This window comes from Galendromus occidentalis, unplaced genomic scaffold (genome assembly GCF_000255335.2).
Source record: "Galendromus occidentalis unplaced genomic scaffold, Mocc_1.1 scf7180000077450, whole genome shotgun sequence".
NCBI classification, from domain to species: domain Eukaryota; kingdom Metazoa; phylum Arthropoda; class Arachnida; order Mesostigmata; family Phytoseiidae; genus Galendromus; species Galendromus occidentalis.
Window position 1 is genome coordinate 613,199 of NW_003805438.1, and position 27,626 is coordinate 640,824.

Genomic DNA, 27,626 nt, shown 5'->3' on the forward strand with positions numbered 1-27,626 from the left:
CAGCTTGGACGTGCAGAATCAACCTAGAAGCACGTTCCACTGACCGCGGCCTCAGAGCGTTCAAAAGGCGCTGCGTGTTTCGGCCTAAAAGGCTATCAACTTGCGAGTTGTGACAACGAGGCCTGACTTTACGTGTCATCCTCGCATGTGAACTCCACCCGCCGAATTCCCGATCGGCGTCCCTCGCGGAAACCGATCTCTCTAGAAATCGGGCATTTTAGTCGAGTCAGAGTCAAAGTCAAGTTTTCCGAGCATCATCCCCTTCCCCCCTACACTTGCCTGACGCCACGTCCGGTCGGTCCGTATCGAACTGGTCCCCTCTCATTGATCAACCGGGAACAACCAGGAAATGTCTCCTCAAAGGACAACGGGCTCAAGCTAAGCTAAACGAAACGGGAGCGATTTGCGATAAGCGCGATGCTCTCGCACAGCTGAGTGAGCGATCCCATTAGGAGCGACGCCCGAACGTGCATGCTCCATGGCTCGAGTGGTCAATATACTAATAAATGGGTTACTGGGTCGATTGTCTGAGCTCGAGTCGAGACTCAACTGCTTCCGGAGGCTTTCCCTGATGACCACAATATCCAGATACGTCGGACAAATCTCGAGCTCGAAACAGCTCGAATTTTTTGTTTCTCCATGCAGAGACACCTGCGCCGCCGCGCCGTATTGGCTAGCAGCAGGAATGGGATGAGCTCTCTTCAGACCCTCCGAAGACACATGAGGGTCGAGTGGATGGCGAGCCGACTGATTCCTTCCTCCGGTATCCTCTGAAGCCGAACGTCCAATTCGCTTTCTCCTCGGATCGAATCCCGAGCCCCGATCCGATACTCCCTCCCCTGTCAGCTTTCTCGCGGCTGTCCGTCCTGTATCCCGTTGCTGTCAGCATTCGTCAGTATCCGGTGCCCAACAAGATCTGGCTCCAGTGCCCCAAAGGCATCTTAGAGCATTTCCTCTGGAGTGGGCTCCTCTTGCAAGATCGAAACATACCCCGACGAACGAATGGTTTGTTCGGACGCTGACGGTTTCCCCGAGCGAGGGGAGGAAACCTCTCTAATCGCACGGAATACGTAGCCGGCATGAAAGAGAAAAACTCCATCCCCGACCTTCATGAGTTTTCTGCGCTCATTGCGCGCTCGGAGCCTGGACTCGGCGCCCGTCGCATACGTATCCGCCTCCGGTATTCCGAACGGCTCCGAGAAAATCCGCGTACTTTTTGGAATTTCATTATTGTTCGGCGCACGAGCATGCCCGTCCCGTTCCGGGAGCAGTTCTCTGTTTTTAGTGAGCGTAGCTCTATTCCGCATAGACGTGGAATGCCGCTTTCGCAACCAGCTCGCGGAGTTATTTCGGGCGGCCTGAATTTCTGCTAAGACGTTTCCAGACCCTGGTCCCCCCAACGCAGCGTAGAGTTGCCCCGGAGCGATGGATCCAAACCGGAACGCGAAAAGCTTGTCGGTGTTCTTCTTTGCGATTTTTCTCCCATTTATTGCGATACGAGTTATTTTTGCAACAAAATCAGCTGATTATCCGGTGACTTTAGTGACGTAAACAGAATTTCGGTCTCGGCGATGGGACGGAATATCGACGGGTTTAGCTCATAAGGGTCTCGAATACGCAATGAGGAAATCGAAACTCAGTCACTAAGTGAGATCTACCTGATGGAGCCCCGAGGGCCCTTCCTGAGAGGAAAGCCGCGAATATCCGTATTGTTGCATAAATCGATGGGGTTGAGCTCTGCTTCCGCGCAAAGTATCGACATCCCGTTCGAGGTAGGGCATAAACAAAGGCCAGAGGTCGACAACACACGATTACATGTAATCTGGGACAGGCGGAAGTGGCTGCGTGTGTCCCTATGGACGCAACCTCTGCACTAGAGATTACGTATTCATCGAGATCGAAATCCTCGAGACGTCCTCATCAGGGAGAGATCCTGGATTCGATCGAATCTTGTTCGTTCGTTTGTTCGCCGGTCGACCTGATGAGGGGGGACCCCGAGCTCTCCAATCCTCCCGAAGTCTCGACCAATAATGTCACCCGCGGAAAAGTTTCCGCGGGTCGACTCTTGCATCGGCTATTCCCCGTGACCGGAGCAACCGTGTGGGTGGATTGGTCGGGCGGCGACGATCCACGACAAGGTCGAGAGGTATCTGGGGTGTAAGTCCACTAGAGCTGGAACACAATATGCCACATCGGATCTCCGAATGTTAGAAGGGGATCCAGGAAGTATAGCGATGACCAGCACCTTCTCCGGGAATCCGATGATAGCCATGAGTCAAGCTCCTCCGGAATGAATGCTCAGTTATGGACGATCCCAAGTAAGCACTCATTCTACAAGTGGGCTCGCGTAGCCCAGCCGATAGCACCCGCCCGAGGTGAAATCGCGAATCCCCCGCTTGCGATGGGGGTATTTTAAAAAACAATTGTTTGATCATTATGGACGGGAAACAGGAGTGAGACGCATTCTCTCGGTCTGACCGAATGTCTTTGAGCTCTCGTGGCCGCATGGGAGCTGGTTTTATTTTAGCGACCGTGAATCTGAATCGCGAGGGATCAGGTGATCATAAATCACAAATCATAACTCTTCGTAGCTGAGACGACAGAAAATATAATCCTTTGGGATTGCCGGGATCATTCGATCGGTCCGGAGTAGAACTACTTCTGTATACGGAGAAAGGCTCACCTTCCTCGTGCGACTGGAATTCTCCTGGCTCTGTCTCTACACGGAAAGAATGTAATCAAATCCGACAACTTTCTTGCAGGGGTCAAAACTTTGAAATGACGGTGAGCCAAGGCACGAAGGCGTGCTACAGCGCCGCAGGGATTTGTCTCTGCTCAGGATTCCTCCTGTCTGCCGCAACAACAGGAATACTTCTGATGATGCTGCGTGAAGAAGCCAGCGTAGGTTTTCATTTGTCTCCTCAGGACAGGTCCTCTATAGTAGGTTTTTGGAGGGGTCCCGGTAGACGGTCGGAGCTCATTCGGTCCAAGAATTTGGATGAATCGGAATGAAAGGGACGGAATCCGAAACTCGAACAAATCGTTCCACAGATCAATTACAACTACTGGTTAACAGCCGTTATGCTGATCGCGTTCAGTTTCGCAATCCTCACACTAGGCATTGCGCTATGCGGATGCGCAGTTTCGAAGCATTGCCTCTGCGGTGAAGCCGACGAGGAAGAAGAGGTCGACGAGGAAGCCGTGAGTTCTCCGACGATCCTGTTTCCCCTCCTCCGAACCGCGCACCAACGCATATCCCTCCCGGGTCCCGCACTTATGATCTACCAGTCTGTGGAATGTTTCGCATGGTTGGACATCTCTCAGGCGCACGTTTTGGGTCTTATTTGCTCGGGAATTCCTCGCACGAACGAGATTGGCGAAACGAAATACCGCCATTGTTGACAATGGGAAGCCAATCCTTAAGTTGATTTCTCCCGCCTATCACATTCGGCAAGCGTTCCTCTGATTTCCTGATCCTTCCTTCTTGTGTTGACCTTACTAAGGAGTTTTCCCACCAGCGCAGAAAAAAACAGGTATCGCGAGGGTGGGCATCAATGTCCTCGATATCACGGTGCGTCTCCTGTTTGTTGCTTTCTTTTTCATTTATTCGCATTTATCTATCGCCGCCCCTCTCAGTGGTCGTTATCAGAGTAGTTGTCGTCGCTTGTGCCGTTGTTGTTGTGTTTGAGCCATTCATCTTCCTGACGCTCCATTAGGAAACTTTTTACCGCTCGCTTTTTATGACTGCGCAAGGAAACAAGGTTAGGCCGTATGCTTCGGTGTCACGAAATGATTCCCATAGTCGTTTATAGGCAGTTCGAAAACAGCTGTCCGGACGACCTCTGAGCCGCTGGCTGGATCCTCGGTCGGGCCCTGCTGTTTCTGACGCGGGCGCTGCTGTTCTGCCGTCTATGCATTTGCATGATTCCTCTCAATACATATTGTCATTATTGATGCAAGGGTCATGGAATCAATCAAGTGAATTAATGGCTGCTCGCTTCGCATCGTCCATTAGAGTTTGTCGTCGTCCGAACCACGGTATTGAGCTTGAGGGAGTTCCCAAGGAGCTCGGAATGCGAGAAATCTCCACATCCCACGTCTTCCGGCGGAAAACTGCCACAAACAACGATTTAATTCGCGACAAAAATCGATTCTGAGGAACGCATGTTTTTTCAGGCCGAAGATGGAGCTGATGAAGCGGGCTAGGGTTGATCATTTACTTATGTCGAACCTAGAGAGAACAGTGCTCAAAATTTCGAAATCGCATTTCGGAAGTGAATATCAGTGATTGATGGAAGCTCAATTTCAAGCCCCGTGCTGATCAGTATAGCAGATATGAATGATTTGAGTACACGGACCTACCTGAACAAATGAGGAGAGAATTTGATCCTGGAGTATAGCGCAAGGTTCTCGTCAGAGCTTGTTGACATCAGCAGTCGCATACACTCATCATACGGGCTCCTTATTTCATCTGCCGCTCATTCACATCCGCCGAGCATTCTAGATTGTAGACGTAAGTTCATTCGCTTTTCGACAACAAGCCTGCGTAGAGGTTTATTCCGCCGTCATCGTCGAGGTAATCGCCTGCCTAATTAGAAAACCCGGCGTCGTCGACCGTATCGTGAGAGACTTCGACGACGTCGCGTTGTCGACATTTTCGTGACATTACTCGAGTCATCGCATGTGTGGATCCTGAATTTTTCTCCAGGACGAGGAATTTCTGTGGAGGAGTAAGCGTAAGCCAGGGCTGCGTGCAAGTTTTTCGGCTTCGTATCTTAGAATTTCGTACCCATCTAGCCGTGCCTGATTCCCCCATATATGGACCCGTGGCTCGCTGCCTTCAGTTGTGTCAGTCGTCGCACACAGCTCGATCTGCCGGAAGCGGCCCGTCCTGATGGTCCTACAGTAGAAGGACGTATTCTCACCCGCAAGAAATCGTGTCGAATGATTTCCGGCTCTCCGGAATTCAGGCTTGGAGCACCGCCATCCTGTTGAGCCGTGAGCTTGAGCCTTCGACAGTGCGACGCGTGGCGACCCCGTGTTCCTCCGGTCTCCGTTTTTCGCGCGTCCAATCTTGCGTCCCTAAACGGCTCCTCCTACCACTGTCGTACTCTCCCTCAGCAACTGTTGATGCTCAGCTCATTCCCGCCACTGAATCCATTCCCATTCGTGCAGTTGATATCCCAATTAGTCCTCCGATTGTTACCTCCACCTCCTTCCATTAACTCCCTTCCGCCATTCTGTTGCGAGTCCTGCTCTGGTCCTGCTCGTTTCGACGGAAAGCTGTCATGACCATCGCCGCTGGGGCCTAAATTCGCGTCCTAGCGCTCGATTCCACTCGCGAGAATTCCAAAAGGCTTGCCGCTGCGGTCCCTCCGCTCTGACTATCGCTGGTCTCTCCGCTGCGGCTGTTGCAGATGCAGCTGAAATTTCTACCGTTCAACTGCTACTCTGACTGCCTTCGCTCGCCCTTCCCAGAAGAAGCAATGAGGCTTTACGAGGGTTATGATTTCGGACAGGACAACTCGGCATTCGATGCTCGCTTTGATTGCAGGGAGAGGCTGATGGAGATGCCGTGGAGTCCGGTGGGGACAAGAAAGAGGAAGAAGGAGGAGGAAACGCCGAGGATAATGAAAACGACGGGGACGACGAAAAAGACGGAGGGGACGGAGCGAAGGACGGAGAGGAAACGGCCCCGGAGAACGAACCGGACGAAGAATCGCAGAAGGCTGGAGACGACGAGCAAGCTCCCGAGCGGCAGGGCAGCGCCGATTCGCTTCTGCCGGGTGAAGCAAAGAACAAATCTTGAAAGAAACATTTTTGAGTCGATATCGAAGTCTACAACAGCTCTGTGTATATACGTTTTCTCGTCGTATAGTCTACGATTTGTTCGTGATAAAGGATTCGTTCTCGATCGCGGTGCGACAAGACTTTACTATCTCTGATGTAATCTGCGAGAGGGATCCTGGTCCGATGCAAATATCACCGGAGAGCGAGCTCCAGGACTGAACATTCTCTTTTCAGAAGCTGAACGTTAAGCGATTGTTCGAGTTCTGCAATTAGTTATTTCAGAAATTCTACGAGGCGCTTGAAGGAAACCCTACTCTACCAGCCTGGAAAATTCCAGCCGAAAATGAATGAGCTTTCGAGATTCGACTCGGAACGACTGTGTCAGAGAGAGACGAAAGCGGTCATTTAGCTTATATCGCCCGTTTCCCGACCGGCTCTGAAATGTGAAGTAGAAAGCAGCAGTCGTCGGCACTTCACGCTTGTTGATTGTCGGACTCCGACCCTGTCGCGAAGCTCCCGGTCACTGAGGGACTTTTTGTCTGAGTGAGTGTCAACGCTGGAAATAGATTCTGACCCGTAACTGGATATGACCTGGATACGAGTTACAAGCGGAATCGTCGAGGGAGCTCATGGAATGGTGGGCGAGGTCACGAATTACGATCAGATATTAAGCTTGACACCGAGAGCCGTCGATCTCATCCATCCTTTCATTCTGGAAAGAATTGAGCTCCTTGTCGATCGGACAAGCCTGAAAATAGTCGCAACGATGGAATCCTCCCAATGAGCGACGGATGAAAAAATCTTGGAATCCGGCGAGGCTCCTATCGATTTCATCGAGTTCTCGATTGACAAGAAGCAGCAAAACGCTTCAAATTCAGACGTTCGCCTCGCTCACGTTGACGTAGCCCAAAGATATCGTCGTCGAACGCGACATGGCGCGACGAACTTATCGCTGATAAGTCGGAGCACCTCTATGCGAAACGGCGGCCAAGAATAAATTCAGGCGTTTCGTCCCGACCGATCGGTCCCCCAGGTAGGTTTCTGAAAGTTTCCGCCCGGAGTTATTCGGCGGAAATTCAAGAGTTGGTCGCCCATATTCCCTGAACGGTGATAGCTCCGGTTCTTCCTCTCCCTTGTCACTTCCCATCATCCCTAGGATATTTCGCAGATGAGACAGACTGATTCACAGACATTTTAGACGGTATGCCCTAAGGCTGAACGGAAGCTCGAGAGAAAAGTTCCGCTGCGGACATTCGGTCTCGCTTACGGCTGTCTATTCAAAGTTTTTTTATGTTGTATATTTCACAGATGTGTGCTTTCTCTTTTCGCTCCGTGTATCATGAACTGCGCTTCGACGTAGACAGCTGCAGACAAGCGAACGTTGTCAGCAGTTTTACTTTCTCAGAAGTTCTTCTCAAAAATGATTGAGCCAGACCAGGCGTTTTGAAACCGCTGTGATGATTGTGAAATCCGTCATCATTACCGTGCGTCACGCGAGCGAAAGTATTTTCTCGTTTTCTGTTCCCATTCGAGTCTTGCAACTCCGTACCCCGTGTCTTCTGCGTCTACCTGCCCCCCCCCTCCCGACCCTCTCCCCTACAAGGAACCCGGGTTCCTTCCGTGCATCGTTCGGAAACAAGCCTGCTTGGGAGTAAGATGAGCTCCGGTGAGCAAATAGGAAAGACTTTCATTATTTCCTTTTTTTCGTTTAGAACGTTCGAGAACGCCGACGCGTATCGAGTTCGTGGTCGATGCCTAAAGTTGAGTCGACTGATTCGGATGCAGAAGCGTCTCGCGAAAAAAAACCCAATGAGACTTCTCGATTGTACTTGCCTTTCGTCTCCATTTCTTTCTCGAGTGCGTCGCAGTGCGGTACCTTTCTGTCAATAATAATTGACCCCGAAAGCGAAGTCGGGGATCCCGATCGCCTCCTCGACGGATTCGGAGACAAAATACCCACCTCAGAGCGGATTCTGAGATAGCTCACTATTCCGTCGCTCACGTTTCTGGAGGGCTGAGGGGAGCATGATTTCGTTTGAAAATGGGGGAGCCGGAGTCAATCTAGACTAGAGTACGCGACAGAACTTTGAGCCCCGCTTATTCCAGCTAAAGACCCGACAGGGCAGAATTAATGAAGCGACATCGGAGCATCATCGATCAATTCCACAATCAAGTCGCTACGCGCAGCATCTGACAAAGCAGCGGGAAATATTGATGGGAGCACACGAAAAAAAATGATTCCACATACAAAGGAACGCTCGATTGACAGACGCGTCTAGCCTGCCTCCTTTCGGAAATTTCTCTCTTGAGACGGTTCCAAGCCGGTCTCCGCCTGGCGAGGGAAACTTCAGTGAAGTTCAAGGCCGCTCTCATCGGGAAAGATCCAGACATGCGCTTTCGGTGCCAGAAATCTGCCGGAGAGTCGATCCTCTGCTCGAGCGAAGCAACCACGCGTGTCTGGAGCTCGAGCGCGTCTCATTCAAGAGGTTTTTCTAGGAATCGTGGGTTGCGTGGAATCCACGTCTGTGTGTGACCACGGTATTGTGATCTCCGTCCGTGATTCCTGTCCAAGCGGAGAACCGGCGAGGGGACGTGGTGTCATACATCGGAAAGAAACAAGTGTCTTGGATGGGGAGTGTCCGGACGATGCTCAGTGCTCGCTCGTGGGACTAGCGGCAGAACACCGAAGGTAACGAGCGAGACAGAAATCGACGGAGCCGAACAGAGAAAACTACGGACAGCGAGAGCTTCTTCCTACCTCGTAAGTCGTTGCATATCGACGGTCTATTATACAGCGAACACCAAAGCCGAGGACAGAGGTTATAGCCTGCCGTTACTTTATTTGTCATGCAGACGACGTCGGTCCACAAAGAGGAACTTTACGATATGGCTTCTTCTATCAGACCAGATTCTCCTTTCACTATCGGCGGGGAACGTCTTCACGCATTGTGTTTGAACTCCATTTGGGTCGGGAACTCTCTGGTCTCGTATAAGGACGCGGCGCGGGAATCCTCACTGCATCTCCTCTGGAGTCGAGGACGACTGCGCGAGGATGTTTTTCTGAAATTCTGGGAGACGGCTCGTGTCTAGCTGAAATCGGAGCTGTTTCAACGGTACACAGGAGCCCAACAGATACGAAGCACAGATGCGCTGAAGAACTCGAAAGGAAAATTCCATGAGGAGTGTTTGCGAGAATTTCCGGCGAAAAACTGAAGAGACTTCCCGATGACGAGTCCGATGATTTTCGAGGAGCAGCACACGTGTGCTCCCGCATTCGGTAGATCGACCGCGGATAGCTCGGCTTGGGCTTCGATCGAATTCCTTCGACCTCGATCTGTCATTGTGTCCGCTGAGCAGTTCCCGAAAGTTGAAATCTAGAGGTTTATCAGAGGTGTCATGAGGTTCTCGCTCGAGCATACCGCTGGTGATTTTAGCACCTCTCGATCGAGCGAAAGGGTCGTGGAATGAATTCAATCAGGTCATACATATGTAATTTTTTCTGCTGACTCTCGATGCAGCTCACTGAAAACGGTTTTTCGCCTTCTCCATCCTTCTGTAGGCAGATAAAGGAGGAAGAAGGGATTGGGGAAGGATTTTGCGCCTTCCCGACCGTGGCCGAAAAATGGCGAAGTCAATAGCTGTAAATTTTCCGCCCAGCGTGAGGCGCGAAGTGGCCGGGAGAAGCAGGCAAGAAACGCGCCGATCCGAGGAGGTGGTCGTCCCCGTACCGTTAGTCGAAAGTAGCCACGGCTGGAAAGAAAAGAAGGAAAATAAATACGGAGTCAAGAGCGAAAAGGATTTCCAGAAATAAATCATCGATATCTGGGCTTTTGGTTCAAGAGCTCCGTCCCTGCGAAGGGCTTGACGACGATCGAGAGGAAGGCTTTGTGAAGCAGACGGGATTTTTCGTCGACGTTCGCTGTCGACTAACGCTCTGTGAGCAGCATTGATCATGGTGCTGCTTACGGCCATGGAGGTGTCATTTTCTCTCCTCCTCTCGAGGCTGAAGAGAACTCGAGAACCGCTGGCCAAGCAACCGAAGATGACAATGGAACGCCCTAGAATTCATAAGGGCGCACTGCAACTTTGACCGAAGACATGGCGATGAGCCGCTCTCGAGCAGCTCGGATGATTAAGCCGCGAACTTACGATTGAGAACGACAGCTCGCGGACCGAGAGCTTGATTCCCGACGAATTCGCCCGCCGGAGATGCGAGAGACACGTTCTCCGATTTATTCATTCTCAGATTGAGTCGTCCGCTGAGGATGACAGATGACAGATTTACAGCTCATTGTGGCTCCAGTCGGAGGAGGAGGAGGGACAACTTCATCCGAAGCCGAATTTCTCAGGAATTCTCTGGGCGATTCCGGAGCCTGGTCAAACGAGCCTCTGAGATCTCCAGATACAAGATTTGTCCGATTCGATAAGTTTCTCTCGTTCAATCTCTGTTGGAACTTTTTCATTATGAAAAAGTCCAGGCACACGAATCGAAGGAAAAGAACCTTATGTTCACAAGGAAATATCGAAGAACTTTCGTGACGGAATCAGGGTCAGGGAGGGAAAGTCCCTTGCGACCTTTCTTCGAGCGTACTCCTATGTTTCAGTGGATAGAGCTCAGGCTCTACAGCGGTCTAGACTACGGTCGAACGATTTGAAGAGCGGAGAAATACACTTGCGGGCCCCTCCTTGCTAAAGACTCGGAGCGATCGATTTCCGTTGCGGACCTTCTCTCATGATCGCATGATCGACCTGATCGGTATATGTCGAAGGTGTCTGGAGAGAACGACGATTTTCGGCTCGATTGCAATGAGATAATAAGACGCTGGTCTCCTTACCTCGGAACGAATCTCTCGAATTATCGCGGTCGAACTGGCAGGAGGTTTCAATTCGAGACGGGTGAATCGTTCTGCTCCGTCCAAAGGATGCTGAAAACATTTCTAATCAGCGACTCCGAGCGACCGCATCTCATATCTCCGTCCTTCGGCGCTCGCGGAATACCAAAAAGTCAACAATGCAAATCGGGAGGTTCCCTACGCGGTCCAAAAACGTGGTGCACCCTAAGACGCGCGGAGAACTCGAAGCAGCAAACGTATGCGAAAACCACGGAACTTCCGCACTTAGATTCCCATTTCCGATGAATTCATCCCATCTCGAGACAAGAATAAGAGGGAAATGAATCACAACACGAGGAAATACACCGGACGTGCGATCTGAGATCTCGAATATTCGTTTGGGTATATTCATGACGTGTCGACTTCGCTCGCGATTCAAAAACCATCTGGGAGATCCAAATCGCTCGCTGGTACGCATGAAACCTACCGCAGAAACTCGTCCGATTCCCTGAACGTTCAGAGCGAACTAATATCAACAAAATCGGCGAATGGGCATGTTCAACGCACGGATAGGCTGGCTATCTTCCGATCTGACGGTGGCAAGAATTCCAGTAGTCTCGCAGGCAGACATGGAGAAGGAGTCCCTGGTTGGCTATCTGACAAGCTCCCTCTCCCTAACGGAGACCCTACTTGTTCGATCCGGCAACCGGCACCAGCAGTAGCAGCACCAGCAGTGGAAGTCTGACCAGCGGGGCTGGCGCCGGTGGATGTGAAGTGGCGAGTTCGTTCATTCATCCTTCCATCCAGTGATTCACACCTTCGAGTCTGCGTCGGGAGCCCACGCCGAAATCCCCAGCGTAGTGACGTTCAGTCAATCCAGGATAAACTAGGGAACGTTCCGTCGGAATCCCCTCTAATTCGATCGGCGGAGCCGATTCCGTCCGGAAATTCTCAAACCGCGACTCGACTTGTGATGGCGTCTCCACGTGTTGAACAAATTCAGAATTTTCCCGAAGGTGAGTCCTCCGCCAATTCATATAGGAAGTCCTCACTCCAGACTCAAGCTACTCGCGGAATGCAAGTAGCGTCGGAGCCTCCGATGTCTCAGTCGGTCATCGAACGTGGAGTCGCGGGCGTTGGTGATCAATTATTATTTGGACTCCGAAGGAAGTGTCGTGCTTGACGTTCAGACAGTCGATCGACTCTTACGGCGGCTCATTTATCCAGAGCTGTCAGCGATTTTTTCTGGGGTGTTTCAACAAACGTTAGCGTCGCCTGCCGTTGCATAACAACAACTCGATTGTTCAGTCGCCAGATACATAACTACGTTCGGTAGCTTCCTGGCTCGGCTGCGGAGACTTCGCGAGAGATTTCTGCTCCCGTGACTGGCTCGCTCTGACGTGAGAGATTACCTTCGCGGCGTCCGTCTCTGGGGAGCCTCGTGATGCCTCCGATTCGAGGCTCAGTGTTCCACACTTGTGTGGTTCGGGATGCATAATCGAGGCTGATCAAGACTTGTCTGTGTTCGTGGACGATATTTTTCGGAAGGCCTGGAAGGCTATCCCGCTCGACCCTGGAAGGATAGGCAACGAGCGACCCGTACAAAACGCCCTGAGTGAGAGTTTACCGCGTGGAGTTTCGTTTTCCCGATGAACGAACTGTGCGATCGCGAAACCTCAGCTCATCGCTCCTTCCCGTGGTCGCGAACGATCTCCAGACCAATGACTTCCTGTCCTTGAACTTCGGTTGAAGGAAGTTTCATCTCTGCGTATACCCGTGAGTCATAACACTCAAATTTTCTCTATCGCGAGCTTGGGATATCCCCAAACAGAGAAACCCGACCCTCGACTCGACACACGCAACTCCGCACTATCATTGAAGAGTTCCCTATCCTTGGATTTTTTTTATCCTCAATATCCAAATACGGCGCTCTTGCGTTGAGACCCTCCCCTGCGGAATCCGTGGCAGGTTCAACAGCCTCGAATCGAATTACAGAACATCGAAAGTCGTCTGACGCCGTCGTCTGCACGACAGGTGGTTCAGTAGGACATGACGATGTCAACGACGACGGCCTTGCGTTGTCTTCATTGGTATGGATATTTTATCCGCCCCGACAATGCTGGCCTGTCGACTTCTAGTCTACGGACTGCGACCATGTCAGTGATGTCGACGACGACAACTTCGCGACGTTGTCGCCGCTGATACTCGCTAAATGGTTATCGATTCGGCGAATGACTTACGACAGCAGCGTACATTGAGATGTTTTGTCAAATAGCCGTTTGCCCGCTACCGCGGTGTTCCCGCCGGTTCCTTGGCTGCGGACGCTCGTTAGACTGGCGGTGGTGGCGGCGGCACGGTGCGCTAAATGCTCTACCGATTGGCGTAACTGGATAACTGGGTTCGGCGATGCTTGGCATCTGACCAGAATAACTCGTTAGGACAGAAGCACCGACGAGTGGACGGAACTTTTCCCCTTCGGGGTGAACATAAAACCGCCTGCATCGGGGAGTCGAGAGGCGGTTCACGTTCCGGTATGGGGACTTCGGTTTTCCGACGACTGTATAAGCATTCGCTTTCCTCGGTTATTGGGCTCTTTTTGTTTCCAGCGCATTTCTTTTTGTGCTTTCTTTTCCGGAAACCGCTTCAGGCGGGGAAGCGCATGGTCGTTCCGTGTTGCTTCCGCTGCCGATTTTTCCTAAAGCGGAGAGGTAAGCGATGACATCGACGCTTTGTGACGCGGGGGACAGCCCTCATTTATTTCTCCGTCAACTTCTGCGTCCGATTCTCCTGTCATGTGAGCTCGTGTTCACGCATCCTCGAGCTCCCGGTCCTCACCTCCAGAGATCCATGCTTGCAGTCTGCTACAGTGGGACCGTCATCGAGGCTAGATGTTAAATTTTTCGCATAGGAATGGCGCAGTGTTCTAGCTGCGAACGCGGGTCCAGACTAATTCCTGGCCATCATTGATTGGTAACCTGCCGTGGAGGGCCGACGCGACCAGTAACGACGTTCCGTTCAGGAAACGATCACTGACACCAGAGGTATGCATAAAAGTTTGTACCAGTTGTCCCGCCGCCGTCTATTACGCAAGCCGGTGAAGTATCAAATGGAGTATCAAGCGTGAGCAATCCGTCGTGGAATTCGTCGCCAATCGATATTCGTCGATGTGCCCGCAACCCTTCCATCAGTCAAGCGTCTGCTGGGTAATTCGCCCGGCACTTTGTCTGTCAGTTTTTCGGCCCCGGTCGATTGCTCAACACTCAGTTGACTCTCCGAGGATGCTCTCTCATCGAACGATCACTTATGAGTCTAGTGGATGGACTTCGAAAGACAAGCGAGTCTATCTGAGAGTACGGAATTTCCCACAATCAGTAGCTGGATCAGAAGGTACATCGTAACGGTCCGCCGGGAGCAGGGCGGACGATCGGAATAAGAAATTCGGTGTCGGATTGCATAAGCAAAAATTATCTACTCGGTGCCATCGACTTGAATCGTATCATCGTCACCGACCAGAAATCCCACGGCGGCACTGGCTGCTTGACCAAAACATTCAAACCACGATTTACTCGATTCGATCGACCGGGACCATACTGGCTTCACGGGAAAAAATTCTCGCGTGACTGCGGTTTCTAAGCTCTCGTCGCCCTAACCGACTGACTGAGCCTCCGAAGGGCGAGGCGATCGAGCTTCCAGCGGGCTCGCGACTTTCGAATGAAAATCGCTCTCATGACCTCGCAGAAGCCGCAGCGGCCTGGCGCAACGCTGGACATGCGGGGAATCCCGCTCCGATCCCGTCACTGGAACTCTCTTGCGAGGGCGCAACCCCTCGGTCACACCTGAGACTCAGAGTTTCCCTGTTAGGGCTCGATTCCGAAAGAATCTACACATTTGTCTCTCGGACCGGAACCACAACTCTCGCCCGATCCGGGAGTCCAGGAGAAAAGTAAACTAGATTATAGAGTCGGAGTCGGCGATGACAGAGACTCCCGCTGGAACCTCAGGCGGATGAGTTCGAGGGGGGAGAGCCGTTCCAGACTGGCTGAAGTCAACGCATCGCCTTCTTCTTCTCCACACAACATGTGGACGTTGATTTGATTGGTGGCGTTCGGATGCTATACCACACTAAAACTTGTCCAGCCGACGACTGTCTGGCTCGACGGCGGGTGCCCCAGCGTTCGGCTGGTGTCAATCAAATACCGCTTTGGTTAGGACATCGCGGTTTCGATCACGAGCTTCGCGTCGTCTTCTTCCGCGCTACTCCATGGAAATTGATTGAATGCTGCATCTGATGCGGATGCTGCGCCGCCTCGGCCCCCGAACGCCATTTCCACTGCACGGCCAACACCGACGACAATGATCTTCGCTTATCATCTCCGTCATGTTCAGACATCCGATCTAATCAGGCACTGGAAAACTTAACAGTTTGTTTTGGCCAGCAAACCAAGTCCGTTTGTCGCCGATTGTGTCACTAGCGTTTCGTTACCGACACAGACCCTCATTCGTTTGCGGAAAATATGCCATGAGAAGAAAACATTTCGAGCGTTTGCCAATACGAGATTTTGGATCCCGGGGCGATTTCGCGACAGTGATTCCCGGATCTGCGGATCCTGGATTGACCGACGACGTCTCTACACTGGCTCCCGATTGGTGCGGACGTCCGCTGAAAAAAGTCAAAAGAGTCAAACGGTGATTTTTTCTCCCCCTCGGCGACCAACTAGTTCAACGGGCGCCGACCGCTATTTTTCCCCTTTCGAATTCGGACACTGCGTCCAGAAACCGCAATCTGCCGACTCGTTTCATGCTGCCGCGAAAAACGTTCTGAAAACCAACATCGTGAATTAACGTTATCCAACATCTAGACGAGAAGCAGCAGCCGCCGCGGCAGTCGGGAAGTCGTCGGACGCAGAAACAGACAGTCGATTAAGAATGATCGAAATAAATTATAGCGGAGATGTTCGAAATTATTGCAGAAGTGTTTGCCGAGCTTTGCACTGTCTGCCGAAGTCGCAACAGAAGTGTTCATCTCACGACGTGGCGCGAGTCGAGCCATCGCGGATGATTGTGAATAGGTATTTAAACGCACGACCACCAATGACAGGGTCTCCAGACCGGCCGGGCTGTCGCGGTATTGCAGTCGGGTGACGCGAAGGCAGTTTAGTGCGGAAATTAATCGAGACCGAGTAAGTCAGAAATGCTGACGAAGCGCACGCCAACCCTGCCTGCGGACTATTATCGAGATCTACTCGGCTCGCGCCGGTCGGGTCCGGGGAAGGAAAGTTGAAAATTGAATGACTCGATTAGACCAAAGCAGCTGCTAAGTGCGTGGAACTTCCGTCGGTACGTTTCGCGGCTCCAGCGAGACGCAGCGTGCTTATCCGTGGTAGAAATCGCGAAATTTCCCGGACCAGGTATTTCATATGATTTGATCAGCCTGAGCTCGGCGCGGTCAGACTCACCAGGGAAAAATCACTCAGAGCGGACTACTCCGCCAGCATGCTGTCAACATCCGACCATCTGAGGACAAGGTTGAAACCGGTCGAGTGTTTCCACTCGGTAGCGCTGCCCGTTCAAGCTGAAGGTCGAATCGGGTAGAAAAAAACTGTCATCCGACCGTCGCATGGATGAGCCGTCGATGCGATGAGGGAGAACCGTTGCGTTCACCGATACGGAATTTCAACACGCGAGAGGATCAGAAATCGGCAGAAGTACCGCTCATTGCGGACGGGGGCAAACGTTCTTGGAACGTTAGGGTCCCCTTCACAAATCGAGTGTTCGGCCGATTGTTGTGGGTGACAACGCGGGTTTATTTCCGGCAGGGTTTTATTTTCCGCGACCGCTCTACTCCAGCCGAAGTCAAACAGATGTAAGCCGTCAATCATTCGTTGAGCCGGTCGGCCATCCATCCATCCGGTCGCTCGGACAGTCGGTCGCAAAGCAAAACTTCTGCCACCGGGTTTTCCCCGACGAATCGCAGAAATTCCGCAGATGCTCTTGTCACAGTTCCGATAAAGCGTCCGCAATACACCTCGCTGGAAGATTAGCGGTTTCCCCCGCTTCGATGATTTCCTATCTGCAGTAGATCGCTGCTCAAGAACGAAAGCACCCTATCCTGGATGTGGATCGACATCTAGCCCCGGCGGGCATCGACAGTTCAAAGAAGCAGCGCGGGCTCGTATCGGTTTCTTGGAAGTCATTGTGTCATGAAGCACGAGATTTTGGAATAAAGCCGCCAGTTTCGAAAGTGTGGAGAATTTCTCAGAATCGTCGACGACGACGTTCTATCCGTGAGTCATGGGTGAAAGAGAAATCGAGATTGGATGACGCCAGCGCCACGGGGAAAAGATCCGAAGTGGACGCCGACGGTGAGAGCGGGCCGCTTCGAACTTTTTTCCATTTCACACGACATCATGTGTGTTCACAGCCTTTCACGGATCGATACTTTTCCGGAGGAAAAGTTTCATGACTCATCCTCCATGAGTTTGAGGACCTGGGGGAGAGAACAGAGGAAGGACATGATAACTAGTACATATACACATGAAATGAGAGGAGGCGAACTCAGACGCTCTTTGTGGGGGCGTTCCACCATCCCGACTGCAATCACGCCCGGAGAACATGATTTTGTGTCAAACGCGTCGGAGTATCGCGTCTCATGAGACATCCGAGCGTAGAAGAGCCTGCATGCCGGCAACAGAGTCGACAATCGGAAAGCCTTGCACTTGTTGAATCCTAGCAACACAAGGCATCGCAACAACAATGTGACCGCCGCGCCGTCGCTCCAATCGGCGTCGCCGTCGTTGTCGTCCCGCAAGCTCTAGCAATCCGACAGTAGTACATTGCAAAGAGGACAGCCATATAGCAGTGGGTATGTAGTATGTACGACATTTTTATTCGTGAGCCTTGCGCGATTCAATGTCGATTGAAAGCCAATATAATTTCCATCTCAAGTATCACTACACAGTGGCACGTTGGAAGACGGGATGGCGACGCCGACGCAGCGAACCCTCGCCCCCGGAGCAGCCTAGCGACCGAACAAGCCACCGAGCAACGAATGGCTTTGCAGCTCGGTGGAGTGCACTGCAACGGGGGCGAGAGACTCAGGGCTCTAGGGACAACGGCACACGCCGCCCGCCTCGATGGCGCCTCTCACGGTCGAAATGGTAGACGGTCACCGCCGTTCAAGTGACCGCCGCCGCCGCCGCCCGGCCAGACTTTGTTCGGACTGGCTGTTCGCAATGCTATGCAAAATTGGCTGGTGTACGACGGCGGGAACCCGTAATAATATACGCGTGCTTCGACTCACTTGCTGACGACGGGAGAAATTTCCGGCCTGGTCCCCGGCTCCGTTTACGAGACCATCTCGGTCCATTGAGGACCATTCACCTGCTATTCCTATCCGACTGCGGCTCGGGCTCGACGCACCAAGGACACCTTGATAAGGAGCGGGTCAATATCGAGCGTGAGCATCAATCAGTTGAGACGACACCGTTTATCGATCACTGCTCGTCTAGTGGAGGCGATGTGAGAAGTGGTAGTAGTGAGGAAAACGTTCGGATACAGCGACACCGCTCGTAGGAGACGAAATGAAGCGATTGTTGTTGTTCGTAGTACCAGGGCCATAGCCGTGGTCGCGGAATTACTACAAACAGTAATTGACTACTAATGATAGAACGGAAGAGTCAAGCGGACGCTGTCCTCGTATCGACTCGAATCTGTCTGATTCGCGGACGTCCTCGGTCCTCTGCGAACGACGGACATCGAAGCCCCTCGACGGGCCGCTTCGACAGACCCAGGGACGGACGGGGTAGAGTTCCACAGGATCCGACGACTTGGTTGTCGGCCAGCTCTCACTAAATCACTCAGCGGGACGGACTCTTAGTCGAGGTCGTTACTAGGCGAGAGCCAAGACGATCGCCTATTAACGCGAGGACCGAACCAGTAGGTTAGCGGCCGGAGCGGTGAGCGCGGCAAGGAGACCAGCATCTGGGCGGGGAGCGGGGGCAGACGAACGACACGGGCTGCCACCGCCGCCACGACGGCAATCCCTCGTCCAACACCACGGTGAAAGGTCGACAAGATTTAGTGCTGTAAATGTAGCTCGCTGTAAGCTGAATGTCTCGACACAACCGAACAGACTCATAGGAAGGAACTCAGCCCGGCAGCGGTGTTGAGGAGGCGGCGGCGGCGGCGACGACGACTTCGGCAGTGGTGCCATTGGAAAGCGAGCGAGCGAGCTGCCGCTGCAAGCATTAAGAGTCCACAAAGGGAATATATATGAAGGAAATAAATTCTATTTGCTCCTAGCAGCGGTTGTCGTCGTCGTCGTCTTCTTCTCCGTTTCAGTCACCGGAGTCGTCGTCGACGTCGTCGTCTCAGATAGGGGGTACGACAAAAACTCATCCGAATACAGGAAGCGCACGCGTGTCGGACTGGGAGTCGACTGCCTAACACACTATTTTGAACGCTTGAATATTTATTCTGAAGAGAATTCAAATGAATCCTCAAGTGAACGCGAGACTATCGCAGCCAATGCTCACAGAAGGAACGCTCGGGGGGAGGGAAGGGGGTCAGGGGGTTGGGGCGTCCAAGCGAGAGACCTTGAAACAAAAACGAACGAGCGGTTCGGGGGAAAGGAGGGGGAAAGCCGCAAGCCGAACGAGCGAGCCTCACTATGAATTCCCAAAACTCGGCATAGTCGTGTACTCGAAACACAACGTCACTCGAACTGCGAATGCCCTACTTCGTGTTTTGTAATTTGTACTCTCGATTTGCGGTATTCTAGAAGGCTGTGGACGAGGACGTGAGCGACGGATGACTGCGGGATCAGAGCGGTGTGCCCTGTTTGCAAATCGCACGCGCGTCCCTTTGCTTTAACTTTGCCGACCTCCCGTTACCGCGGTCCTCCTCCCGGACGCCTTCGGAGATTTCGCGGAATCCGAGGATGCTCCCCATTCACCTCGGACAAATGCCGGGGCAGGCCATTCCCATCTTCCGTGCCCCAGACTTGCGAGGATCAAGCGGGCGGGCTTCACATGATCCGTCGCGCGGGACAGGGAGGAGTGTTTCGACGTTCCTTCGGTATTTGATTTCGCCTCAAGACTGTTTCGCCTTCTCTGTTCGAGCCAGGAGAGGGACAGAGGGAGGGGGAGATATGATTTTACCAGATGTCACCCCATCGGGTACCGTCTCGGAGACTCGCTCAGCGGAGTTCAGTCTTCTCGAGGAGCTTTCGGGAAGAGATGGATTTCGAGGATTCTTGGATCAATGAGTGGTGCAGCACGTATAATTCACACACGGACGCTTCAGCTCTGTGTAGTTGCAACGAGACTGAAAAGCGTGACGGTCGCTCATTCCCGCCGAATCAACACCTGCGGTCGTAGCGTGCCTCGTCCAGGTGGTGATTCCTTTCCACCTCGCCTTTTCCGCAGGGAAAGGGAGGTCCCGACGGATCGTCTTCCGACAGAAACCGAAAGGTTATCATCCCACCGGATACTTAAAAGGATACCCTGAGGGATAACCCGAAACATACGCCACGCCATGCCATCGGTGGATAGCGAAGTGAGCTGCCTCCGGTGGTCTCCCCTCCCAAACTCGGCGTAGAGTCGTCCGGTCACGGCCCACAAGGCGGGAACCAACAAAAACACCTCAAGGGTCCTCAACGCCTATGCTGAGCCTGCTGTGCGTCCTCCCTCTCTCCGGGCTGCGAAAGATGGAATGACTGAATAATTTAATCTTATCGAACGCGAGCAGAGACGTTCTTCGAACGCGAGACGTCGTCGTTATTGGCGTCTGTTTAGGAGAGAGCCGAATATGGTTGTCTGCCCGTTCCTTCGCCGGAGCGTCAATTTATTCCCAATATATATCTTGTCGCGACGCCGACGTATTCACCGAATGCCATCGGAGCCGTAAGGCAAGGGTTTCTGTTTTTTTTCCATCACCGTGGAACGCCGGATTCGATCCGGCGACCTCGATCTGCCGTGGACGATTCGGTTCTTGAATCGCGTTGAAACGCGAGTTTGATCGCTCAGAAATACTCCAAAGGAGTCCGATCGACTCGATTCCGATCTCGTGGATCTATAGTCGCCCTCGATCATCGCCGCCACGTGAACGGATGCCACTACATACTCGCAGAAGTTCATTAGGATTCGCGCAGCGAGCGCAGAGTAAACATTAACTTGCACTCACTACGGGAAGCTTCGTTGCGAAAGTCAAGTTGCGTGCTCGCGGCAGTGCCCTTCGGGACCCAATGCTTACCTACGAGAGCTGCCTGCAGTCAGTCAGTCCCTCCGCCCGGCCGACTGGCTGAGAGTCTTCTGGTCGAGAACCCTCCGTCGCTTTTTCGTGCTTTACTTGAGGCTCTCGTCGACATCCGGAGCGTCTCCTGCCTTTTCTTCGTCGGAAACGATTTCGACGCTCGATTTTCCGGCGAGACCGGATTCTGAAGATAAGGTCTATATGAGGTCTTCCCTGATCGAAGCGATGATCTTGCTATGGCTGCTGCTTGCGCACGGGCCCTCCCCGTCGGTCCTTCCCGGTTTATGACCCGGACTATCGCCGCAGCGGGCGAATTCTGGAGAAGCTGCTGCGGCCGCTGTTAGGGGTGTCTGCACTCGCGCTAATTGACGGATACGGCGGGGTCGGACAAGATCCAGAAACGGACACGAGCGAGCATGGAACAAGAGAATCGGGAAATTCAATATCGTCATCATGATAGGGGTGCGAATCCTCCCAATGGGAGCAAACTTTCGGATGGCGTGACACCCAGCGTTCCCTTAAATTATTCCGACGGCTCTGAGTGATCCTTCTTGCATACGATCGATTCCGGAGCTAAGAGCTTTGTGTGCTTAACGTTCATTGTCGTATCCCTGGCCGTCGGAACCGTCGCTTCGTTGATATGGGTCTTGGTCATGATGGTGAATGTTCCGGGGACCGAGAAGCGCAATCTGCCTTCCACTGTGGGGAACGGCTGCCTCCTCTCTCGAATCATGGTAGATCATTGCAATGGTAGACGCCGCGGCTGGGCAATCAATTTCCCCGGAGAAAATGCGCTGATGAACTCCCGTTGATTCGATTCCATTTTCGAGGGCACCCCGCGGTTCTCCAGGGTCCTCGAACTCGATTCGGAATCGATCCCTCCCACAATCAGTTGTTCGCCACGTCTGGAAATCACTCGTCCATTGCTCTATCTGATACGAGCGGAATGTCACTGGAACCACCATTATTCGATTGAGCTTTACTCTGAATGTTAAATCGGAGCCTATGGACCTCCGAGTCTTGGAAAGGGGTACCCTGGAACCTCTAGCGGGACACCTCGGGGCCAGAAGACTATCCAGGAAGATTCGCTCGAGCGGTCCATCTGGAGAAGTTCTGGTCTGAAGGTAGATTTCTGCTGATAGTTTGTTCGCTCCAGAGATCTAACGATCACTGTTATAATGGTAATGATGTGTTGTAGTTGCGGAGCGGTCGCCTTCGGAAAACTAGAGAATCTGATCGTGTGGTCCACTACGTTTATTGCCACTTCGGCGCTTCGCACCGTGTACGAAGATCGCCGAACGTGTAGGATGAGCAGTAAACGGCTTGGTACAGTTATTTCCGCTCTGGCTCTGATTACCGAAAATTGCTGCCAATAAAAGCACATTGACGGTGCAGGTATCCTCGGCCCCGACCGCCTTGCAACAAACTCGGCAGTCTCTAGTCTACTCTCGTCATGCGAATTCCCGACTGTGGAGAACAGGGACTGGGGTACTAGGAATTTGAGGAAAATCTGCTCGAGCACCGACGCGAAATCGTGATCGGTGATCGCGGTCCGTCTGCCAATATCCACGAGGGTGACTGAATTTTCCCCTGTTCTGCCGAGCGAATTGGACGGATTAGAATCTACAGTAGCTCGAGCGCTTGCGCATGAGAGGGGCCCGCAAGAAGTCTCGGAGAACTACCGGAAAATGCGGAGGCGTCATCGGGGGGTGCGTCTAGCCTCACAAGTCGTGTGCCTAATTGGTAGACAGCGCTCAATTACAGACCACCGTATTAGATGTCTCCCATTCCAATGTCCGTAATCCTAATCGTTCCGGAGAAATCCCCCCCCCACGTCTCTCAATGAGGGGACCGATCCGGAGTAAATCGGAGGTCCATCGGTTCGACTTCGTTTCCAATCAGCCTCGTTCATCGATCTCCGGATCAATTATTCGCGTCAGCCCCTTCCACCTGCTCCCGTGACGTCGAGCTCGGTACAGTGATTATCACCTCGCATTGATACGGATTTAGCGCGGCTGTCGCTCGAGCTATCGTCTCGTTCGACTCTTTTCTCTAATGCTAATAAGCAGGCTGAGAGATCCCTTGCGGCTTCAGTGCCGCCCGGAAGAAAGGCAAATCGGCGAGAGATTATCCTTACTTAAATAGGCGACCGATGCGCCGGTCGCGGAGAAGCCGGGGGAGGGGGAAGGGGCATTGAGATCCCCTCCCGGACAAGAAAGGGCAAGGGGGGTAAAGGGACGAGCAACGGAAAATAACAAGATTCGCTCCGAGAGAAGGCGGTCGAGGGGAGCTCGGCGTGAGAGGGAGTCGAGGACAAAATAAATGAAGGGTCTCGCTGCCTAGTCGTTTTCCAGCCCCGGCTGCAGGTTTCGAGAGCGCGCCACAAAAACCTCTGTCTCTCCTCCCGACTCGTTGTCGCATCGGCGTCCGTCGTTGGCTTCGATCTGGGCACCGCACCCGCTGCGAGGAGCAGTGCTCAAGTATAAAAAAGCAGGAGCTGCTCTATTACGCGGCGTGTTGATCTTCCGGGTGACGATTCCGTGTGCCTCATTCCCGATCGTTTGCGCTCCGTATACTACTACTACTACGTGTCGAAGGTTATACGCGGATCGATTTATTGACTCGGCGGGCTATATTGATTTCCTGATGCTGTTTATCAGCTTGCGGCCGAGTAAGTAAGCAAGTGAGCGTGATGCAGGTGCAGCGGGTGTCGCACCATCGAGAGCGGTGGTTTCCAGAGGGTGTTGAGTAGGATATTAGGAGTTTGTTTGTGTATTGTATTGCGTAACGAATATCAGCGGCGGGTCCCGCTCCGGCTCGGGGGGAACGACCGTGTGCGGGAGCGGGACGGCCTCATTGCCTACGTCGACGACGTCTTCGCCGCGTATGAATATATATTTTGTGCATACGTTCGAAAACGAAACTTTTTACTACAAGCCGGGCCCGATCGCATCCCGGTGGCGGCTGCAACTCTTGAGGTCTTTGTCAACTGGCGTAGCCAAGCGTCGGCTATACGACGAGAGCCATAATAAAATATCTTACTTATGGCTTGTAGGCCGTAAAGCCGAGGCTTGCTTCGAGCTCCGGTCACCTTGCCCGTTCGCTGACATCGAGCGAGACGCGACCATTCACTCGAGCGGCAAGAAACGAGGGAACGGCCCGGGGAAAGCGAAGCTGGAGGGAACCGAGCCCTTGCATGCACACGCCGAATAGTGAACTCCGCATCGCTATGGATCCAGCTTTGTTAGCGTTCTCGTGGTATTCACCTGTTTCTTTGACCGGGGACGACGACCGGGTCGCCATTCGTTCTGTGCTGCCTCGCCTGGGTGATTAGAAATGAATACGAACCCAACTTCCTCGACCAGTCGACTGGAGCCAGTCGCTATGTTCGAGTCGCGACTCCGACGAGAAGTCGCTGTGAGCGCCTTGCTGAGTCTGTCGTTGGGGCTCAACAGCGACAATGGCCCCTGCGCTGCTGGCTCCAAGGAGTCTGGCATCCTTCGTGGCGTCCTCCTATCTAACGGCATATCAGAGAGACATCCATCGTTGATTGAAAACGAGCCAAAAATACTTACCACAAACATGGCTTGAAGGTGAAGCCGTAAGCGACGAGTTCTTTGAACCCGGCTGAATACAAAGCCCTCTAAGAACGTGGCCTCGAACGAACCTCAAAAATCACTCACGGGCATAATTCCTTGTCACAGGAGGAAAATTTCGACGAATCGATCCCCGTCAGTTTCCGCGAGCGGTACAGACACCGAATCCGCCTGGAACTCACCACGACGAGTGGACGACCGACCACGATGGTTCTCGCTCGAGCTGCAGACCACAAACGGAATGACAAGCAAATGTGTTCAGGTGCAAAAGTGGCAACTTTTCCTGAAGCACAGAGAACTGCTATCGCGTCCTCCTGCGGCACAATAAATCTCACTTGCGCAAATTGTATCAGGGACGATGAATTGTCGATTCCCTCTGATTGAGGAAGGCACTCGCGAAGTCGACGACGACGGCCGCCGTTTCGGCTAGGTTGGCCCACAACAATAATTCTTCCCGTGGCTGTCTTCCCTAGGCTCCGAGCTTTTATGGACAAATTATGATAAGCAAAAACGAAGAACCCGGTCACTTGGAAGGACGAAGAAATGTCTCTTTGTCGTCCAGATTCAGAGTCCCGGGGTCGCAACCGGCGAACCGAACGTTTAGCCTTCTTGCATCGGATTCCCAGCCCTTGCACAACAACTCGGAAGGGGAGAAGGGGTGATTGAGAATAAGTTGAGCCTCACTGCAGTATGCCGAGAGGTTTTCGGATAATTACGATAATAATTATTCAATGAAGCACAAGCTCGCTCCCGGCCTCCTCATGAGCCCGACCTGAGCCATGAGCCCGCAAACATTCTCGAGGAGGTCTCGTCCTCCGGGGTTTGCACGTTCTCTGTGAAAGCGGGTACCCCACAATCTAGCGAGGAGGGGACCTCGATTCCGAATCTTCCGGGTTGGGTAGCTTGTCTGAGCATGATGTCAACTTATTTGATGTCTTCGACTCCTCTCCCTTCTCGCTATTCGCAACGTTCGCTGTATGAAGCAGTCGAATTGGAGTCGTGATTCAGTCGTAGGAAATGTTTCCGGAAGCGAGACAATTGGCGGCGGAGAGAAGCTACGAGGAGCGTGCTGTAGGTCGTGAGTGCATCGAGAAGTTTGGCTGGGGCCGAGCGACCAGGCACTGTCTGACGTTCTCTTGTATCGCCTCGAGTGTCGAACTGCGACGAGACGCAGACGCAGAGTGTTGAGCGATTGATACGTTGTCATTGAAGCTCCATTGGGAGGAGAGTTGTGGTAGCACCTGAGCGGCAGAAGAAACTACCCGAAGGGAATAAGAATTTCCGAGGAAGGAGGAGGCCTCTGAAGGATATCGCGCCTGACCAGTCACAGTCCCTGCTGGTGCTTGAAGTACTGTATGTCACTTCTCTCGTTGCAGACGTCATGGAGGCTGAGACGGTATTTGTACTAGCAATTTTTTCCGTCTTCTTCGTGGTCGGTGCGTCTCTCTTCTATTACGCTTGCTGTGTCACCGACAATGAGGAAGCTGTCAAGAAGCTACGGGAGTCCTTGAAGCGTCGTCGTAGCTCCGTCAAGGTAAGACCACGCCGCCGCTCCTGCCACCGCTCCGAAGCTGAACACTCCACAGGAGAACAAAGCCGAAACTCACGGAGCGCTATTCTATCTCTCATTACGTCTATTCATTCTCCTTTTGTTAGTCCTGGCCATAGAAAAGCGCTGTGTTTGAAGATCCGAGATCGCTAACTCAGCTCGATTGTCTTCTATTTGTTTAGATCTCGATGACAGCCATGTCGCAGTTTCCTCATACGATAGCGCCGGTCCGAGATAGCAGCTCGGTCGGTATTCAAGTCATGCCACCCACGCCAGAAGTTTTCCAGCCTCCTCCCGAATTCAGCGAAGGTAGGTTCCGCTCAGTGTATGATAATTTGATGAGTGATGAAGTGAGACTGGCGCCGTGTCTTGTGTGAGCAAAAGCCTGTACTGAGCGAAACCCGAGACCATGATTACCGATCTCGTCCTGCATCTCCCAAGGAACCAGCCGCGGCCACAGCTAGAGCAGTCCACGGCTGACCTAAATTCTCGGCTCCATTCGCTTGCAGTAAAGGTACAATTCCGAACGTGTCCGTTAAGTATTCCTTAATATTCTGGAATTGAGAGGAAGGGTCCGCGTTTATCTGATTTAGATCGACTCGAAGAGCTTCCTTCATCTTCGCATCGCACAAAGATCGCTTCGAATCCCTTTGGCGAATTCCTTTCTGCATACTGGCCAGCCTCTCGATTATTGAGTGGAACGCTCGACCAGTGAATTCTCGCTCACTCAGGCTTGAATGCTGTTCTGAGAATACTTCTGATATCTGCCGGAAATATCTCCCTGCTCTACATTGGTCCGCCATATTTGTGGTTTTATTGGCGAGTTGCGGGAACTCATTACCGTTCCGTGACCCGATGGTTTCCTCTGCTGCTCCCTTAAGGCTCTGCCAATCTCAGCGGCACATGCGTGGTCCGTACGCGGGGCAACTGAGTATTCGATCGTGTCCTTGCGTCGAGCCGCAGAGTATCGGCTTAAGTTCGAGTGTGTTTAACTTTGCAGGCAGTTCCTCGAGTATGACCCCGAATCGCACACCGTCTCCTGGTGCAAGGACCGGAGAGGAGCACAGGAACTCGATCGATTGTTCGAACCACTCGAACGTGTTGTCACTTCTACTTCAGGAGTACCTCAATAGCTCCGTCGGAGCCAAGGGGAACGCCAACAGCCACTCGAACAGCAGTAGCATCTCGTCAACCGGTGGATCTCCAAAGGTCATCCATCTGTGAAAACCGTCCATCTTAATCTTCTGCGATCAGGGTTCGCTATCATCTCTCGCTTACATCCTCTAGTCTTCGGCTTCTATTCGACTCTTGGTTTGCCCTTCCGATCGGGCAGCACTGAGAGCTCGACTTCGGGGCCCGTTGCGCTCATTCGGGCGAGCGGCGACGTAGGATTGAGAATCAGCGGTCGAGTTTGGCCATTGTTCAGCAAACCTTATGCTTCTTTGTATATAACCGGCCTGGATTTGTTCAGGACAGCCAGTCGAATGGATATGCTGCTGTGAGCTGAATAGATACACATAGACATGAACTGGGTACCTTTGATGGCGTAGAACTTTAGATTAGAAAGGAGAAATGGAAATAGTCTGTAGGAAAAACAATCACCGCTCG

General features: G+C 52.6%; 1 protein-coding gene across 1 annotated transcript; it reads left to right on the forward strand.

The window, feature by feature from the left end:
• Positions 1-11,487: 11,487 nt before the first annotated feature.
• Positions 11,488-27,266, forward strand: LOC100905580 (uncharacterized). The gene is made up of 5 exons (XM_018639673.1): positions 11,488-11,638; positions 25,846-26,003; positions 26,201-26,327; positions 26,460-26,532; positions 27,019-27,266. The coding sequence occupies exons 1-4, from the start codon at positions 11,596-11,598 to the stop codon at positions 26,480-26,482; spliced, it is 351 nt and encodes a 116-aa protein (XP_018495189.1). The 5' UTR covers positions 11,488-11,595; the 3' UTR covers positions 26,483-26,532; positions 27,019-27,266.
• Positions 27,267-27,626: the final 360 nt, after the last annotated feature.

Excerpts from the sequence above, each read along its gene's own strand:
- LOC100905580 (XM_018639673.1), top strand. The coding sequence starts at position 11,596 with ATGGCGTCTCCACGTGTTGAACAAATTCAGAATTTTCCCGAAG. Across the intron at positions 11,639-25,845 it reads AATTCAGAATTTTCCCGAAG|ACGTCATGGAGGCTGAGACG; the intron begins GTGAGTCCTCCG and ends CTCTCGTTGCAG. Across the intron at positions 26,004-26,200 it reads GTCGTCGTAGCTCCGTCAAG|ATCTCGATGACAGCCATGTC; the intron begins GTAAGACCACGC and ends CTATTTGTTTAG.